The sequence below is a fragment of the Cucumis melo genome, chromosome 8, assembly GCF_025177605.1.
Source record: "Cucumis melo cultivar AY chromosome 8, USDA_Cmelo_AY_1.0, whole genome shotgun sequence".
NCBI lineage: Eukaryota > Viridiplantae > Streptophyta > Magnoliopsida > Cucurbitales > Cucurbitaceae > Cucumis > Cucumis melo.
The window spans coordinates 3,794,101-3,812,413 of NC_066864.1; the positions used below are offsets into that span (position 1 = coordinate 3,794,101).

Consider the following 18,313-nt stretch of genomic DNA (forward strand, 5'->3'; position numbering starts at 1 on the left):
AACATAATATATGGTTGTTTGCTTGTAATTTTTGCAAATTCCCCTTTTTGGTTGTTTTTTTTTTTAAAAAAGAAAACCATTATAATCATTATGGGGCCTACAGCAACATTCCTCAAATTGACTAACATTTTTTTTTTAATTTTTGGTTGGTATTTTCTCTCTGTTTATTTAATTCAACCTTATTATAGCTCTCAACTCCTTATGGTAGAATTCTAGAAATCTATAGATCCTATATTTTATGTATTCGTTCAACCATAGATGATGAATTTGTATAACATATATTAGAATTATGGATGGATTAGAAAATGATTGTTTAAAAAGTTGAAAGTCGAAACAATGTACGTTGATTTTACATGTGATTCATAAGTTTAGAATTTTATACATATAGTTTGATAGATAAGTTTTCAATTGTATAATTTACTATTTCAACTTGAACAATTATCAAATTATAGTGCAGAATAAATTAGCTTGACTCTATAAATATGTTGGAAAATACCTTTTTAGGCTTTTAGAAAAAGAAAAAAAAAGCCTATAGTTTCAAGGAAATTAGTTTTTTTAAAAATATATTTTTATAACATAGAAACAATAATTTGTGCTAGAAATATGACATAGTTTTATGTAAAACTGCCTTTTCAACGTACAAATTTCGTTTAAAGAAATATATAAACTTTGCCATTATACAAAACGTTTTCGAATAATATAGCAAATTATTTCGATCATTTTCATTTAACATTGAAAATATGGCAAGGCCACTTAATATGGTTTCACTCATATAGTTACATATAAATAACTCACAAGAAAATATTTAATTTTATTTTTGCAAACCATTTGTTTTGTATAATCATTTCAATCAGAAATACATGGGGGCTATTTTGGTAGATCATTCCCTTTGTGCCACTGTTACATTGATAGTAAAATTAAAAATTTGGTTTCAATAATTTTAACAAAATTGGAATTTAATTTGTATAGCTTAATAAATTGATAAAATTCTCCTGAACTAACTTCCAATTGTACCCAAATTGTAAAAAGACCAAATCGATAGTTTAAAAAAGAAGGACCTAAAAGAATAAAAGGGGAAGAATTGTAAAATAAATTCACGAGAAGAAAAGGGTATGATTTAGTGAGAGGAATTGCGTGGTTAGGCAATCATTTGATAGGTGGGAACTTGTTGAAGAGCTCAATAACTCACCAATTAGATTGCTTAAAAGAAGGTAAAAACTAAAAAGAGAGAATTATAATTGTTTTGTATCAAAATTGAATGATGATATTCTGATGAAAAAAGGCGAGAATCTGTCAACCACTGGTTGGAGGCTATGCGTTGAATTCTAATCCGGCGTCAACCAAACCAAAACAACCAAAGTGCGGCAAATGCAAATGGGATGATGCGTTTCAATCTTATTCAAACTCTTTCTCTATTTAATTTCATCTCATTTTTCTAAATTCATCTATTGTTACTGTCTCTTTCAAGCATTTCGTCGAGCATCTGGGGCCCCTTCCCTTTCATTTTGGCATAATATCGCCTTCTTCACCGCTTGTGTGTTGTGTGTGTGTGTTGTGTATGTGTGTTTGTGTGTTTGTGTGCGCCAAACCAAAGACTCAGACAAAGACATTACCCCCAAGCTTTTCATTCTTAAACTCAAAGCAATTCTTCTCTAATCAACCCCTTGAGCTACTTCTCTTCCATTCTCATTCTCTCAACCCAATTCCAATCTCACCTTTAAAGCAACTTCTGTAATATCCCCCTTTCGGACATTTCTCTAATTCTTCCCACCCAACTCATCTTCCCTTTTGGTTCTAGTGAAAAAAGGGTTTGTGGAGGCAAACCCAGAATATGAAGCTTTCTGCATTGCAGCAGACTTATGCTGCCCGTCGGGCTAATAGCTTCAGAGGATCGCCGTTGGATTCGTCTGCTGATAGTCCAATCAAGTCGCCGGCGGGGATTTTCTGGTTGATTCTTCATGGACTTTGTTGCCTCATCAGTCTTGTACTGGGATTTCGCTTCTCTCGTCTTGTGTTTTTTCTTTTCTTCTCTACTTCCACCACCACTAACCTTTACTTGACTCCTTTTCGATCTGCCACTGACCTGAACGTTCACTCTACTTCCCTGTCAAATCCGACTGTAAATCTTGAAATTCCGGTGAATAAGACGACGCATACGACCATTGCCGCTTCGAGTAGCCGTGTGGTGGTGGGGAGGCATGGGATCCGAATCCGGCCGTGGCCGCATCCAAACCCTACTGAAGTTATGAAGGCTCACCAGATTATTGAGACGGTGCAGAGGGAACAGAGGCGTCAATTTGGGGTCAAGAATCCTCGAAAGATAATTGCTATAACGCCAACTTATGTGCGGACATTCCAGGCGCTTCACATGACTGGTGTTATGCACGCGCTGATGTTGGTCCCTTACGAACTTGTCTGGATCGTGGTGGAGGCCGGTGGAATCACCAACGAGACTGCTTCAGTTCTTGCCAAGTCTGGGCTGGAGACTATCCACGTTGGGTTCAATCAGCGGATGCCAACTTCTTGGGAGGGTAGGCATCGAATGGAGGCTCAGATGAGGCTCCATGCCTTGAGGTTATTTCTCCATACCTGCCTTTTTTATTGCCTGCTTCTTGTTTGATGAATTAAGAAGTTAGTTAGGTGATCCTGTTTCTTTCTAAACAAAGCCGAGTGCTCGAGTACGATTTGACTGTATATGATTTAGTTAGTAAGCTATTAATTGCGGGGCAAAAAAGGTGAAAAAAATCAAAGATTGTGCATGATGATGCTATTGTATTTCATACTCCATTTTCTCTTTATATGACCGAACAATTTAGGTTGCTTTTAGATCATGAATTTGATTATTTAGGTATGAAATGATGCAGAATCGTGAGCAAAATGATGCTGGATGGAATCGTGATATTCGTGGATGACAGTAATATGCACAGTATGGAGTTTTTTGATGAGATCCAGAACGTGAAGTGGTTTGGAGCTCTGTCTGTCGGAATTATTGTTCAGTCTGATAAACAAGATGAATCATCAGAGGAGATGGAGAACCCACCAATTCCTGCTCAGGGTCCTGCTTGCAATTCTTCCAATAAATTGGTTGGTTGGCACACCTTCAATGCGCTTCCATACGCTGGAAAAAGTGCTAAATTCATTGGTGACAAGACATCAGTTCTTCCGAGGAAGCTTGAGTGGTGTGGGTTTGTGTTGAATTCCAAGTTGCTATGGAAAGATGCAGAAGATAAGCCAGAATGGGTCAATGAGTTTGATACATTGGAGGTTGGTGATGACGCTTTAGAGAGTCCACTATTTCTTTTGAAGGATACATCCATGGTTGAGCCGCTTGGAAGTTGTGGCCGCCAAGTTTTGCTCTGGTGGCTCAGAGTTGAAGCTCGTTTTGATAGCAAATTTCCTCATGGGTTAGTATCATCTTTTATTTCATGCCTTCCTCCCTATTACGTATATGAAATTCATCAATCCGATAGATATATCACTAAACATGAACGAAACAATATGCAACTTTTGGGTCAATTTGTTTCGAATGTCTTTTGAAATTTTAATCGCATGACAACACCTAATTTAATGTTAGGTTGTTCAGTCCGATCTGATGATCATTTAATTTAATGTGTTCTCTAGCCTCTAAGGATGTCTTGTTTACCTTTACTTTGATCATGATTTAAAATCTAAAGTTGATTGCAGACTGGTGAAGACGCTGTTCATGTGTTTCAAACACTTTTTTTATACAGATTTGATGTTTTATCTATGCTGTATCTCTAATTTTAGCTTCTGCATGTTCTCACTATGAAAATTGCAATTGTTGCGTGCTTATTTAAATAAATAAATGGCTAAATTACATTAATATTTATTGATCCAATAGATTCTTGTGATAGGTGGTTGATCTGTGCTTTTTGTTTGATGCAATTGTTAGTTTTATTATAAGTATATGCCACTACTTCTGTATATTTATGATGCAGTTCCGCCATTTTTGTCTTCTCATTTTCTTGTACTGATTTCCAAAATTATATTTACAAAAGTATTTTCAACAATTTTGTATACCATTTATTTAACAGGATAATAATTTTTTTAGGTGTCCATATTATATTATATAAATTTCTGACTAATGTAAGATTGATTTTTTTTATTTATTTAAAATAGTATAGATTACCAGTTAATAAGGTTATGTAATTCTGTAACGGAAAATAAGATGATTTTGTTACTATATTTAGTATGTACCATTTTTCAACTGAAATTATTTTTGTTATGAATAAAATTTCTTTTCTCAAACTATTATTTCATTGTTCCTCTTAGGCGTAGGTATTCTCGTTTCTAAGTTACAATAACCTCAATGTCTGAGATGGCCCAAGTGTTGGAAGGAACCATGGATAATCTTATAGACTTTTTGTCGTTCTATTGAAGACGAAAACTGATTGAGTTCATATTCATTCAAACGTTGGTGCACTTAACATGCTACACCCAAAACGGTGGCAAGATTAGTGTCAGCGTCTTCCACCGAGAAATTTTTTTTGCTTAGTAAATATTTTCTTCCTAGTTGGCCCCCTCTCTTTCCATTTTGACTTTTGACGACCGTTCTGAACGCCTAGATTTTAGAACAAAAACCATAACCGCTTTTATAATCTTGCCTTTATCTTTTCCAAGAAGGATCGATCAACTTAATGGCCAGATTCTGGTACCTAATTACATTTTCTCCCATTTTTCTTCTTTTGCCCATTTTCCTCTCTCTCTCTCTCTCTCTCTCTCTCTCTCTCTCTCTCTCTCTCTCTTTTTCCATTTTCTCTTTGCCATTTATATGTCTATTTCTACTGAGCATTATAGATTTCTTTCTTTTAGGGTACAACAATTGCGGGGGTTAATTGATTTTCCGACCTCTACAACCTCTAGAAATGAAGTTTATGGCTGATTATCACTAAACTAAACTCATTTGGGTTATATTTTTCCTTATTAATTCTGGAGAGGCCGACGTCATCCCAGAAATTCTCGAAAGGCTTTCTCACCAAAGTCTTGGACATGTTTTTTCACTTGCCATTCTTTTTCCTTTAAGAATTTGATCCACGAGATCCAAATTTCAATGAAGTTTTCCGAAAATATCATTTGCATTCTATCCTAGCCATGCTATGGTGCCACTTTACAATGTTTTCGGTTTGTGCTGTCTTTTAGTAACTTAGTAAGAAGTCCCTTCAGACTTCTGCTTTTCTTTCTGGCAAATTGTATGTACGAAATTTAAAATAATAGTACAAGAACCGTCTTATATCTAGGAGACTCCGAAGCTCATAAGACGGAGGGCCTGTTTTTCAACAGTCAAGGACTAAGGATGCCAGTTCACAATTTATCGAGCAGTCTTTAGTCTCTAGGAAGCTAGGGTCGTAGGGATTTGCAATGCAATGTTTCCATTTGCCCTTCTTCGACAGCGCCCCTGTGAGATATTTGACTTGCTTCCAAGCTTCCCCCAATGTTTTAATAACTTGGATGCTCACCCATATACTTAAATGACCTGTAGATAGTTTCTTTGCTCTGTTCTCACAAAACTGTCAGTCATAAAGTGATTGTTCTGTCTGTATGCGCTTTGACTGTGAAATGTGGTGATCCCTTGCTGTCTGGTACCGTAATCCGCATTGATCTACCTTGTTTAATGTTCATTTTCGCTATAATTGAGCTGGTACAAAGAGACATCCGTCGTATTAAGGAAATGTCAGGGTAGTACCTGGGTAATTTATTTATTCTGGCACCACCCACTTCGTTTCTGTGTTTGCATTTGCACGTGTGTCTATGATATCTTCTTCACATGGGTTGTTTTTTATTCCTTGGATTTTTAAGTTAATAGAACTGTTCGCCATTTCACTAGGAATGTTTGATCCTCCTTAGTCAACCTTCGTCGACCCTCGATCTTGAATATAGCTTTACATTCACTTAATGCTTCCACTTCTATTTCATACAGGTGGTTAATTGACCCTCCTTTGGAGATTACTGTACCTGCTAAACGAACACCGTGGCCGGATGTTCCTCCCGAACTCCCTACCAACGAAAAAGCTCAGACAGGCAATCACGAGGAAACAACTAAGCTTCCTGCAAAGTCTCATTCATCCAGATCCAGAAGAAGTTCTCGAAGCAAGAGAAAGCGACACGAACCGAAAGTGGTCGATACTCAAACTTCAGTAAGACATTCTGAGAACTAAAAAGAATCGACCCATAACACGTCCATGATCTTTCTGGTGTTTAAAGATTAGGTGATAAGAATTCAGAGAAGAAATGATTTTTTTTGGAGAAAGAAAGCTCATGGTGTCAATGGAAATATCAAATCAGGACAGGCAAGTTTCCTAACAGGCCCATGTATACAAAGAATTCAGTTTTGATTTCAGACTCGGTTACAATTTTCTTCTCCTCCTTTTTTTTTTTTTTTTTTTTTTTTTTTTTTAATTTTTATTATTATTTTTTTCTTTCTTAATGGTGGGGTGATTGATGTTCTTATTTCATGAGAAAGGAATTTCAACCTGCTACTGCAGGAAAGCTTGTATTCAACATCTTTCAAAATTTTATACGTGATGCTCTCAATAGGAGTTGTGAATTTCTTGTCTACTTCTTAAACAAAGAAAAAAAAAAAAAAAGTTGGTGAAAACTCTTGATATCTTAATTGAACATTATGCTAAACACCTCTCCCTCTCTTTGTTACTCAACCCCTCTTAAAATAGATTACTCACTTGCAAATTTCCCCTTCCCCCCATAAACTTGTTCGTAAGTTACACGAAAAAATAAGCATTTATGAATTTCACGTATTTGTTATTGGAATATACTATGTTTACCTCGATTCGTTACTTGCCATAAAAGGCATTTGTGTTGGGGATTGTGTGGAGTTCTTGGATTAAGATATATACCATGTACTACAAATTTTCTCATTCTTATTTTTATACCACCGTTAACAAAGATATTAAGTTATATATATTTTCCATTTCAATTCTATATTTACTTTCTTGAGCCAAACTTTATACCTTACCACACTTCCTTGAAATCGCATATCAAGATAAGAAAAATCAATGTCAGATTAATTAATAAATTTGGGGAAAGCAAGAAAAAGGCAGTACATTCTTTGAAAATAACTATGGTCCATCAGCTCATTATAGACCCAACAGACACTTTGGTAGAATAAATCAATAGACATAGCTCAGTAATGAATCTAACCTGATAACTTTCTATATTCATCCAACTTCAACTTGAAATACAATATAAAATAAAAACAAAACAAAAAATCTTGTAATAATGGAATAGTACTGCACATTAAATTAAATATTTTTAGAGAGAGAGAATGAATGATAAATATTCAACAAAGAGAGAAGAGAAGATGATCCAAAAGAAGATTAAAAATTTGTGTTCCCAAGACAAGACACCGATTAATATTTTATTGGGTCCTCTTTTTTTTCATTTTTTTTCCTTTGGTTCAAGGAATGGTCACTTTTCTGCCACCTTCCTTTTCAATTCTCAGCTTCTTGGGAAAAGAAGTCATTAATCCTCCCTCCTTTTATTTCTGTTTTTTTTTTCTTCTTCGAAGTCTTAGCCTTCGTCCTTAAGTTTGAATTTTTAAAAATAATGTTTACTTATACTTCAAGTTCTACGTTTTCATAGATTTGTTTTTTTTTTCTTGCCTTTCCCTTGCAACTTAGCATATGTTGTTTTCTCTAACCTAAATATGCAGAGTGTTGAATTAATTTTTTTGTTTCCGACTAATTTGAAAAGTGATGTTTTATTTATTGAAATAGGTTTACATTGTTATAAATACAATTTTAACAGAGTAGATAAATGTCATGGTATAAATAAGTCGGGAATTTTTTTTTTTTAAAATCATATTTTTATTCACAAACTTTTAAAAGTATTTGTTTTGGTCTAAACTTTTGATGGCAAGTTTTGAGTTCATCGATTTTGTACTAAATACTCGTTTGGGTTTAATATTGAATTATAATACTGTATTTGATATTATGAAATTTCATTTTAAAACCAATTAACAATAAAATAGTAATTAGTCAATTTTAGGAAAAGGATTAGTTTTCTTTATTTTTCTAACGTACAAATATTTTTTTTATTCTTTTTTGGAATGTACGAGAAGTTACAGAAATAAGAATGGTAGAATAAAAGGTGTGAACTGTATTCTTGGCAAAAGCGTTTATGGGTTTACCGCTAGAAAATAATGTTTTACCTTATTCCCTTCTTATTAAAGTAGTAATAATAATAATAATAATAGAATGGTGGAAGGAAGAGAAGTAGATAATGTAAAGAAAGAGGAAAGGAAAGGAAGAGAGAGGGAGAGCAGCATGATGTGACCTCCTCGTGTATGGGAAATGACAGTAATGTGATATTGGCACACTCTTTCTCTATCAATCGGTTCGGTTGCATTATTTAATCAATAATTCCTTGTTTTAGCTACAAAGATCCTCAACCTAATCTTTACTCAATTACCATTTGTATGCTTTCGAAGACAGAAAAATTTCCAGTCAAATTCTCCTACTCCATGTCTCAACTAAAAAAACTACCAAAATCTATACACACACATGAAATTTGGAATCTCTTTTCCAACTCATTTCAAAATAAATATGCCATTCCCAAATATAAATAAATAAATAAATAAGAACTGAGCTTTTTCTTTCAAAAACTAATAGTGATAATATGTCTATAAACATCTATCTTGTTTATATTACGTTAAAATAGCTAAGCTCATATAAAAACTGAAGTTATTTTTGTTTTGGAATTAGTTGAAGTTTGTGTCTCAAACTTAAACTTTAAAGATATAGAGAAAAAAGAAAAAAAGTGGTATTGAAAAATACGTCACAAAGTTAAACTTCAACTTGAAGTTCCATAAGTAATGGAAGTTGTCATTTTGTTAGGGATGGAGTAAACACAGAACCCTTGAGAGCCCCGACTAACTGACTCACTGATCAGCCCATAACTCCCACTTGCCTTACCTTCCTTCCTCTCATGATCTACTCATCTCCCTAAATACTCACCAATATAATATCCAACCTTCTTTTACCTTCCACTTTTCTACCTTCATTTATATATTTAACTTTCTCAAAAAATATATATAATATCACAGATTTCTGTAAAATGGAAACATCATTTTCACACAAAAGAAAAAAAAAGAAACTTTCGGCGAAGAATTAATTAACCTTTTTCTCTGACACATCACTAAGCACAATTACCCTTTTACTATTATTATTAATTAAAAACTAAACCCATATTAGTAGGAAAAGTTTTCCCTCACTTTTTGAGCTCCTTTAGCCTATAAATACCCACAGCTACTTCCCCACTTTCTCCATAACTCGGAATCAACCATCTTTCCTGTTCTTGAAGCAACCTTCGTCATGGCCACTGCCACCACTTCGCTTGCCCTCCTCTCCTTCTTTTTCCTTTCCATTTCCGCCTCCGCCCTCAGCCGCCGAAGCGACGGCGAGGTTAGAGAAATCTACGACCTATGGTTGGCGAAGCACGGCAAGGCCTATAACGGAATCGATGAACGGGAGAAGAGGTTTCAGATCTTCAAGGAGAATCTCAATTTTATCGATGATCATAATTCCGAGAATCGGACGTATAAGGTTGGATTGAATATGTTCGCCGATTTGACCAACGACGAGTATCGGGCTCTGTATTTGGGGACTAGGTCTCCCCCAGCTCGACGAGTTATGAAGGCCAAGACTGCCAGCCGCCGATACGCCGTCAATAACCGCGATCGGTTGCCGGAATCTGTGGATTGGAGGGCCAGAGGTGCCGTTGCTCCAGTCAAAAATCAAGGAAGTTGCGGTGAGTTTTTTAAATATCAACTGCGGTTTTGGATATTTAGAGTTATTCTAAATAAATTTTGTTTAAGGGGCATTTTCGTACATAGTAAAAATTTGAAACTATTTACTAACAAAGTCTGTGTTCATTTAATTTTTTTTCTCCATATTTTAATTTATATTGTAAAGTATTTCTTAAAAATGTATATATATATATATTTATATTTTTTACATAAATATCTATATTACTTTTTGTCTGCAAAGAATATATTTTTCACTTGGGAGTTCTGAAGTTAGTGTCGGATAATTTAGCCTTGGAATGGCACAATTTAATATAAAATTAGAAATGTACTCTCAAATTCATCTCCATATATAATCCTAATTTCTTTATTCTCTGTTTAATGAATTTTAGTTTATATCATTGTACCACATACAATGTTTAACTATAAAATTTGATATTTTTTCCAAAAATTATTTAAATAGCTAAATTTTAATATCTAATCCTAATAGATATGAATTTTTTTATATATTTTACAAATATTTTGATATTTATCAAATGTCTAAGAAAAATGATATATACTATCATAGATATTGACATTTTGGTATATGTTTAAATATTTTAAACCATTCTTTAATTTTAAAAGTATTTGTAAATAGTTTAATTGTTTTTCGTTTTAAATAATTTTAAAAAAATGTTAGGTACATATTTTATTTTTGGGAAAAAATTATTTTAAATGATAAAATTTGTTACCACTTTTTTAGATTAATTTGTTAGTTTTTTTTATTTGATTATATCTTAATTATTTTAAAGAGCCCTTAAAATAGAAGGAATTAATAAACAAAATAGAATTTAAAAAAAAGATAGTTGCAAATGTAGCAATTATATTAAAAATAATTAAGTATATAGCAATATTTTAAAAAAATTGTAAATATAGCAAAATCTATCAATGATAGGAGTGTCACCTGTACATGTAAACCATGTACCAAATCTTGAAACGATAGATTTTACTATATTTACAATTTTTAAAAAATATTGCTACATACTTAATAATATTTTCAACTTTCAATCTTTAATATTAAACAGAAACAATATTTTTTATCGAATGGATACGCCAAAATTGTTATGAAATTCGAAGTATATAATTTTAGATCTTTTACTTTTTACTATTTTCTTTTGTGTAATTTTAAATGGTTAAAGTTTTTTATCTTTTATATATTTTAGATATGAATTTTTTATATATTTTACAAATATTTTGATCTTTACCAAATGTCCAAGAAAAATACATATATTATCATAAATATTGACATTTTGGTATATGTTTAAACATTTTAAGCCATTTTTTAGTTTTAATATTTTTTTTTTGATGTATTTGTAAATAATTTAATTGTTTTTCGTTTTAAATAATTTCAAAAAAAAAATTTAGGTACATATTTTATCACAGGAAAAAATATTTTAAATGATAAAATTTTGTTACCACTTTTCTAGATTAATTTGTTAGTTTTTTATTTATTTCACTTATTAAGATTAATTTATATGTTAATTATTTTAAAGAGCCCTTAAAATAGAAGGAATTAATAAACAAACTAGAATTTAATGTTGGGCTGGATTCAACACACTTCCATGCGCCAGCCCCACTAAACGCTCACCCAAGGCTAACTTACAGGTTGAGGGGGCATCATTTTTGAGAACCCACAGTACAAATTTTCAACTTTCAATCTTTAATATTAAACAGAAACAATCTTCTTTATCGAATGGACGCCAAAATTGATATGAAATTCGAACTATCTATTTCGAGTTAATACATCACCTATATAATTTTAGATCTTTTACTTTTTTTTTTCATTTTAAATTGTTAAAGTTTTTCAAATAGACACTTTACAATGAAATCGATGTTCATGTATTTTAAAAATTAATCCATTTCAATTTTTGTAGTAGTGTACTTTTTTCAGAAACTTTAACTGTAGCATGAGCACGACTCAATCAACGTAAAATTCAGTATGTGATTCTATGTCTTGATTGTTTTAAATAATTGAATTTGATATATTTAAGAAAAGTCTTTATAGATATAAGTGGTAAGGTCCGTGGAATTCTAATTATTTCATTGTTTTTCTTGGATAAATCAAACCAAATTTTACTTTGTTGCACTCAAAATGCATAAATGAATTTGATAGCCTAAAAGAGCGGTGTGGATATCTTAGCATGTTTTAATTAATGTGTGTGACAACCCTTTACCATTGGAAACAAGTGAGCCCACTAATGTGGAAAGTTTATGTTGTTGGGGGAAACAGGGAGTTGCTGGGCATTCTCGACCATAGCAGCTGTGGAAGGCATAAATCAAATTGTTACCGGAGATTTAATTTCTCTCTCTGAACAAGAGCTTGTTAGTTGTGACAAAAAGTACAACTCAGGCTGCAATGGAGGCCTTATGGACTATGCCTTTCAGTTCATCATTGACAATGGCGGCTTGGACACTGAGGAAGATTACCCTTACGAAGCCTTCGATGGTCAATGCGATCCCACCAGGGTGAGATTTTCTTTTATTTTCCACTCATCTCTTTGACTCTTTTTACTTGGTTGGATTTTGATTCCCATCATCGCTCACAGAAAAATGCCAAGGTTGTTAGCATCGACTCTTACGAAGACGTCCCTGCCAACGACGAGGAAGCATTGAAGAAGGCTGTTGCTCATCAGCCAGTCAGTGTTGCCATTGAAGCTAGTGGCTTGGCTTTGCAACTCTACCAATCGGTGAGCAAACTTTTCTCACACACACACGTTTCAAACTGTATTCTTCCATTCATAAATTGTGATAATTGGACACATTTATTGAACTTTTTAGGGTGTATTCACTGGCAAATGTGGCTCTGCTCTCGACCATGGCGTCGTCGCCGTTGGATATGGTAAAGAAAATGGAGTTGATTATTGGCTTGTAAGGAACTCATGGGGCACAGGTTGGGGCGAGGATGGCTACTTTAAGCTAGAGCGCAATGTAAAGCACACTACCGAAGGCAAGTGTGGGATTGCAATGCAAGCTTCTTACCCTGTTAAGAATGACAACAACCCAACAAAATCATACTTGAGTTTGAAATCTGTTGAGGACAAGTACAAGATCAACTCTGCTTGAATGTAGAGATTGTGAGACATGAGTTACTTCTAGTTTTGATGGAAGTTGATCATGTTTTGATGTTTCAATTCCTGTTGGTCTTACGTTTGATCTATTGCTATACTTGAAACATGTGCTTCTTGTAAATGATTTGGTTCAACATCAACGTTCCTTAACAGTTTTAATGACATTTGTTGCATTTAAGACAGGGGAGTTATCTCACAAAATAGTTATGATTATGAAGCATGTTCTTGTCATGATTTTGCACATTGTTTCTACCTAATGCTATCATTGGGGTCAACTGTGGAGTGACAAGATGGTGGCAATATTTAATACTTGAAAATTTTAGGGAAGTTTAACCGTTCTCCATATGATGAATGATATAATAAATAATACAAAGGTAAAAGGAGAGAGAAGAGGAAGGAGAACCGTGCACTTCTATTAAAAGCACACAAGAAAGAGAAACGTAATTGGAATTAAATAATGGCAATTTGATTTTTCATTGAACATCACATTCACACCAAACATTAAGATAAACATTCCAAGTAAATGGGTCCATTTCGTTTTTGATGACCTACACCTTTGCTTCACGTCTATTGAAAACTTAAAAGCATCAATGATTTGGATATTTCCCTCCTCTTATGATTATTACGCCTTAGTTATCTTTGGTTGAAGTACATGTTTTTGTGAGAAATGAAAGTTATTCAAAAACTAGAAATGAAAGTTATTCAAAAACTAGTCAAACTTTAACGATCACTTGAAAAATTAGTCAAAAGGTAATTCAAAATTCATATTTTGATAATATATTTGAGTTCAATTGGTAATATGAAGTTCATTTGGTTCCTACCGTTTTTAACTCAATCATTTTCTCCTTTGTTTTGAACTTCATGATTCTATTTTGTTTTACCTTCGATTTGTCACTTATTTGAGTTTTCCGTTTTTTAAAACCATTTTTTTCAGTTTTGTGAACAAAACCTACACAAAATAATTTAAAAAATTGAGCCAAAACTATCGGCATTGGTCTATCGAAGGCGGCCGGGCAGGCGATCAAGAAATAGTATTTAAAATACATGTTATAATATATCCGCCCATTAATTTAAGGAAAAAAAATGTGGAGAGATGATAATATGATATGATGAGAAATTAGCAATTTAGCTTCATCTCATGTGCAATGGTTTTATTAAATAAATAAAAGAAGAAAAACTTTGTACTTACAAAACAATTAATTAATTATTTTCTCTCATCTCTTTTCCTCTCTAACTTTTCCATTTTATATGTTCTATTCTCCTCTGTCTCCCTATCTTTTCTCTTTTTCATTACATCATTTCTTTTCTTCTCCCTTTTAGCTCCATTCTTTCTTATTCATCAAAATCTCTATTTTTTTGGTTTCTTCCTTCTATCTTATTTTATTTTCATTATCTTTCTTCTTCTTTTTCAATTTGTCAATTTCTCTCTATCTTCATTAACTTCCATTTCCTTCTCTGTTCTCCTTTTTCATTTTTTTTTTCACTCATTTCGCCCGGAAACACGGAACTGACAAAACCGCCCACCCCGCCCGTGTGTTCAGCCGATCGGCGTAACGTCTCCACAATCGGCTGCAGTTTTTGTCCAATATCGATTCCGTCCGGTCAATGATCCCCTACTCAAAATGGTGGCTGTGTTCAATAAAGAGTTATTGAGCTGGTATCTAATCACCCTCAAGCTCAGAGAAACAGTAGAATCTGGACTTCCCAGAAGCTCAATTTCAGCCAACTCTGTTGATTCTCATGGAAAATCAGAACTCCAGCTCGGGGAACCAAAACAGATTCAATCAGAATCCCATAATGTTATAATAGAAAATGAAGATCACAAGCTTGAAGAAGACCCCGAATTCGAATCACCCGAATCAGAATGGGTTATCACCATCAAGGAAAAGCTTAACCAAGCCCATCAAGATGAAGTAGAAAGTTCATGGGCAAAGCTCTGCATTTACAAGGTCCCCCACTACCTAAAAGATGGAGAAGACAAAGCTGTTGTTCCTCAGATTATCTCTTTAGGACCGTACCACCATGGAAAACGCCGGCTCCGGCAAATGGAACGCCATAAATGGCGGTCACTTTACCACATCCTTGAGAGATCCAAACACGACATAAAGCTTTATTTAGACGCCATGAAAGAACTTGAAGAAAGAGCCCGTAATTGTTATGAAGGACCATTCAGTTTTAGCAGCAATGAATTTGTGGAAATGATGGTGCTGGATGGTTGCTTTGTGCTTGAACTCTTCAGAGGAGCTGCTGAAGGATTCAAACAACTTGGGTATCCTCGAAATGATCCAATCTTCGCAATGCGCGGTTCAATGCATTCGATCCAAAGGGATATGATAATGCTGGAAAATCAGCTTCCCCTGTTTGTTTTAGATCGGCTACTAGAGCTTCAACTTGGTGACTATTACCAGAAAGGACTCGTAGCCGAATTAGCTCTCAGATTCTTCGATCCATTAACCCCAAACGATGAACCCTTAACCAAAAGTAGCCTAAACAAATTAGAATCATCTCTTGGAAACACAACTGCCTTTGACCCACTAGGTTATCAAGACGGACTTCATTGCCTTGATGTTTTCCGGCGAAGTCTCCTCCGGTCAGGCCCTAAATTAGCTCCGAAAGTGTGGATGAAACGACGGTCTCATGCGAATCGGGTCGCGGATAAACGGAGGCAGCAATTGATTCATTGTGTGAAAGAGTTGAAAGATGCAGGGATTAGATTCAAGAAGAAGAAAACAGATCGATTTTGGGATATAAATTTCAACAATGGAGTTATGGAAATTCCACGACTATTGATTCACGATGGAACTAGATCATTGTTTCTGAATCTAATAGCGTTTGAACAATGTCATCTTGATTGCAGCAACGATATAACATCCTATGTGGTTTTCATGGATAATCTAATTGATTCACATGAAGATGTTGCTTATCTCCATTATTGTGGAATAATAGAGCATTGGCTTGGTAGTGATGAGGAAGTTGCTGACCTTTTCAATCGTTTGTGTCAAGAGGTAGTTTATGACATCAATGATAGTTATCTTTCCCAATTGTCTGAGGATGTGAATAGATATTACAACCATAGATGGAATGCTTGGAGAGCAACTTTGAAACACAATTACTTCAGTAATCCATGGGCCATTATCTCTTTGATTGCAGCAGTAGTTCTTCTATTGCTGACTTTTGCACAAGCCTTTTATGGAGTTTTTGCTTATTACAAGCCCCCAAATTGACCCACAAACTCAGAACCTACAAATCTCTGTTTTGCAATCGTTTCTTCTTCTTTTTTCTATTTTTTTGGATCAGTTGTCCAGATTCTTGAAATGTTCAAATTGTTGATGGAGCTGTGTTATTGGTTTTGTAATACCAAAATTTTCATTTTGATTATGGAGATATCTTCAATTTTCCTGAGTGGCACAAACCCTTGATGAGATGAGTTTTTTGGTGTCTTTTCATGGTCAAACTTAATTAAACTAATGGCATAATTCTTATTTTTTAGATTCACCCGTTCGTAGACATCTTCAATTCTTATGTAATTTAAATTTTAGGATCTTATACCTTCAGTTAACAATTTTACTATAAAAATTTAAGTAGGATCCCACACACAAAATTCAATTTACATCTATTGGATTAGTTCATCTTAAACTAAAGAGATTAGTTCTTAATTCAAACTAAAGACTGACATTAGCACTTCTTTTATTGGACATGGTTTTGCTTGGCCTCTCTTTGAGGAACTATTTGATAATTACCCCGTGTAGATCAAGCAGGTCATCAAATTTCTCTGATAATTTCATTCAGAGTGGAGAGTTATCTTATTAATTTACGAAGAAGAATATGATAGATATTTATAGGAAAGCAGGGTTGGTTAACACTACAGTCGTAAGCGGGTTGGGTTGAATTGGGAGACAACTCAACCCCACCCATATTTTCGGTTTGGTTGGATTGTCAACACGAATAACCCAAAATAAGTTTTCAACTCGTAAAATATGGATTGGATTAGGTGGGGTTATACTATTATTATTATTATTTTCGTTTCTAAATTTTAATGTTTGTGAATGAGAATAGTCAAGCATAATCGAATATTTTGAAGATTGTTTAACTTTTATTAAATAAATAATAATAAAATATATAATATATAATTATATATATTACATTAATTCGGGTTGGGTTGAGTTAACCCAAATTTTTCAATCCTTCCACCCAACTCAATCCAAAAAAAAATTACAACCCAACTCATAATATGGGTCTGATAGTTCAAGTTGTCGAATTATTCTTGCACCCCTATTAATAGCTATAAACAAATAGCATAATTAGAAGCTAACATCTTAACAAATACAACTAACTAGCTCTCTATTATTTACAATTTCAATACAAACTCGCTCTTCACTTAGCTCAAAGTAACACGTGATGACATTTTTTAATTACAATCAAATTTGTTTTGTATAAATGTTTGACCCAATTTGGCATTCTCTTCGCTCCTATAATGTGAAAAACCCATAAAAATTGAATTTCATTTAATTTCAAACACAAAAAAAAAAAAAAAAAAAAAAATCAAATAAAGAAAAAGAAATTGTTAACATCTAACATAACTCACCTAATTTAGACTTAGACTACCCACATATCAAACGTTAACTTAAATAGAATAATTTGTAAACTCATTTGGTAAATTTGTTAATAGTATAAAAGTGGCAATGGACAACACCGAATAATTGGATAAATCCTTGCTTAGATTGAGAAGTATTAAAAAGTTATAACGCATTGATGGGAAAAAAGAGAAAGACAGAGAAAGTTCAAGTTTAAATTATATATATATATATATATATATAATTTAAACCTATAAATTTTATTTTTACCTCTAAATTTTTTTATTTGTTATCTATTTTACCAAAACTAATTTTTAAATTTAATCTTTATACTTAAGAATTATAATAATGATAACAAAATGGGGAGAAGCTACATTTAAAAAACAAATGCTGATGGTGACTTTAAAAAACAAAATAGTTATCAAATAAGGATTGTTCATAGAAAGTAGATCGTCCCTTTTTTAAAATAACAACAATGCAATGACATTTCCAACGTATAAAGTCATAGAATAATTATTGACGATCTCATAAAACTTAACAACTTCAAATAAATTTATCACTATACTAGCGAAAGATACATTTTTTATTTGAAATATTTTTCAACGAGACATTAACATATTTACTTCACATAGAAATAGTAATTTTCTTTTAATTTTTTAAAAAATTTGATGATATTTAAACAAAATAAAACCCAAGTTTGGAAGTATTTCTTTTTTCGAAAGTTTGAAAGGTAATTTTAAACCCAAAAATGCAAAAGTTGATAGCATATTTTTATAATTTAACCAAAATTCAATTATTACCGTCATCTTAGAACGACAACCTGTCTCGAAATCAAATCCTGAATTGACCAAAGA

At 33.2% G+C, this 18,313-nt stretch overlaps 3 protein-coding genes across 3 annotated transcripts; all 3 read left to right on the forward strand.

Moving 5' to 3' along the window:
- The first annotated feature begins 1,365 nt into the window (after positions 1–1,365).
- On the forward strand, positions 1,366–6,565 carry LOC103484795 (beta-1,4-xylosyltransferase IRX14). The gene is made up of 3 exons (XM_008442088.3): positions 1,366–2,574; positions 2,865–3,404; positions 5,939–6,565. Exons 1-3 carry the CDS (start codon positions 1,832–1,834, stop codon positions 6,174–6,176), a joined length of 1,521 nt encoding a protein of 506 aa, XP_008440310.1. The 5' UTR covers positions 1,366–1,831; the 3' UTR covers positions 6,177–6,565.
- A 2,722-nt stretch (positions 6,566–9,287) lies between these two features.
- On the forward strand, positions 9,288–13,116 carry LOC103484794 (cysteine proteinase COT44-like). Its single transcript, XM_008442087.3, has 4 exons — positions 9,288–9,783; positions 12,048–12,283; positions 12,364–12,504; positions 12,596–13,116. Exons 1-4 carry the CDS (start codon positions 9,348–9,350, stop codon positions 12,878–12,880), a joined length of 1,098 nt encoding a protein of 365 aa, XP_008440309.1. The 5' UTR covers positions 9,288–9,347; the 3' UTR covers positions 12,881–13,116.
- A 1,073-nt stretch (positions 13,117–14,189) lies between these two features.
- On the forward strand, positions 14,190–16,293 carry LOC103484799 (UPF0481 protein At3g47200). Its single transcript, XM_008442092.3, has one exon. It carries the CDS (start codon positions 14,508–14,510, stop codon positions 16,107–16,109), a length of 1,602 nt encoding a protein of 533 aa, XP_008440314.1. The 5' UTR covers positions 14,190–14,507; the 3' UTR covers positions 16,110–16,293.
- The last annotated feature ends 2,020 nt before the right edge of the window (positions 16,294–18,313 follow it).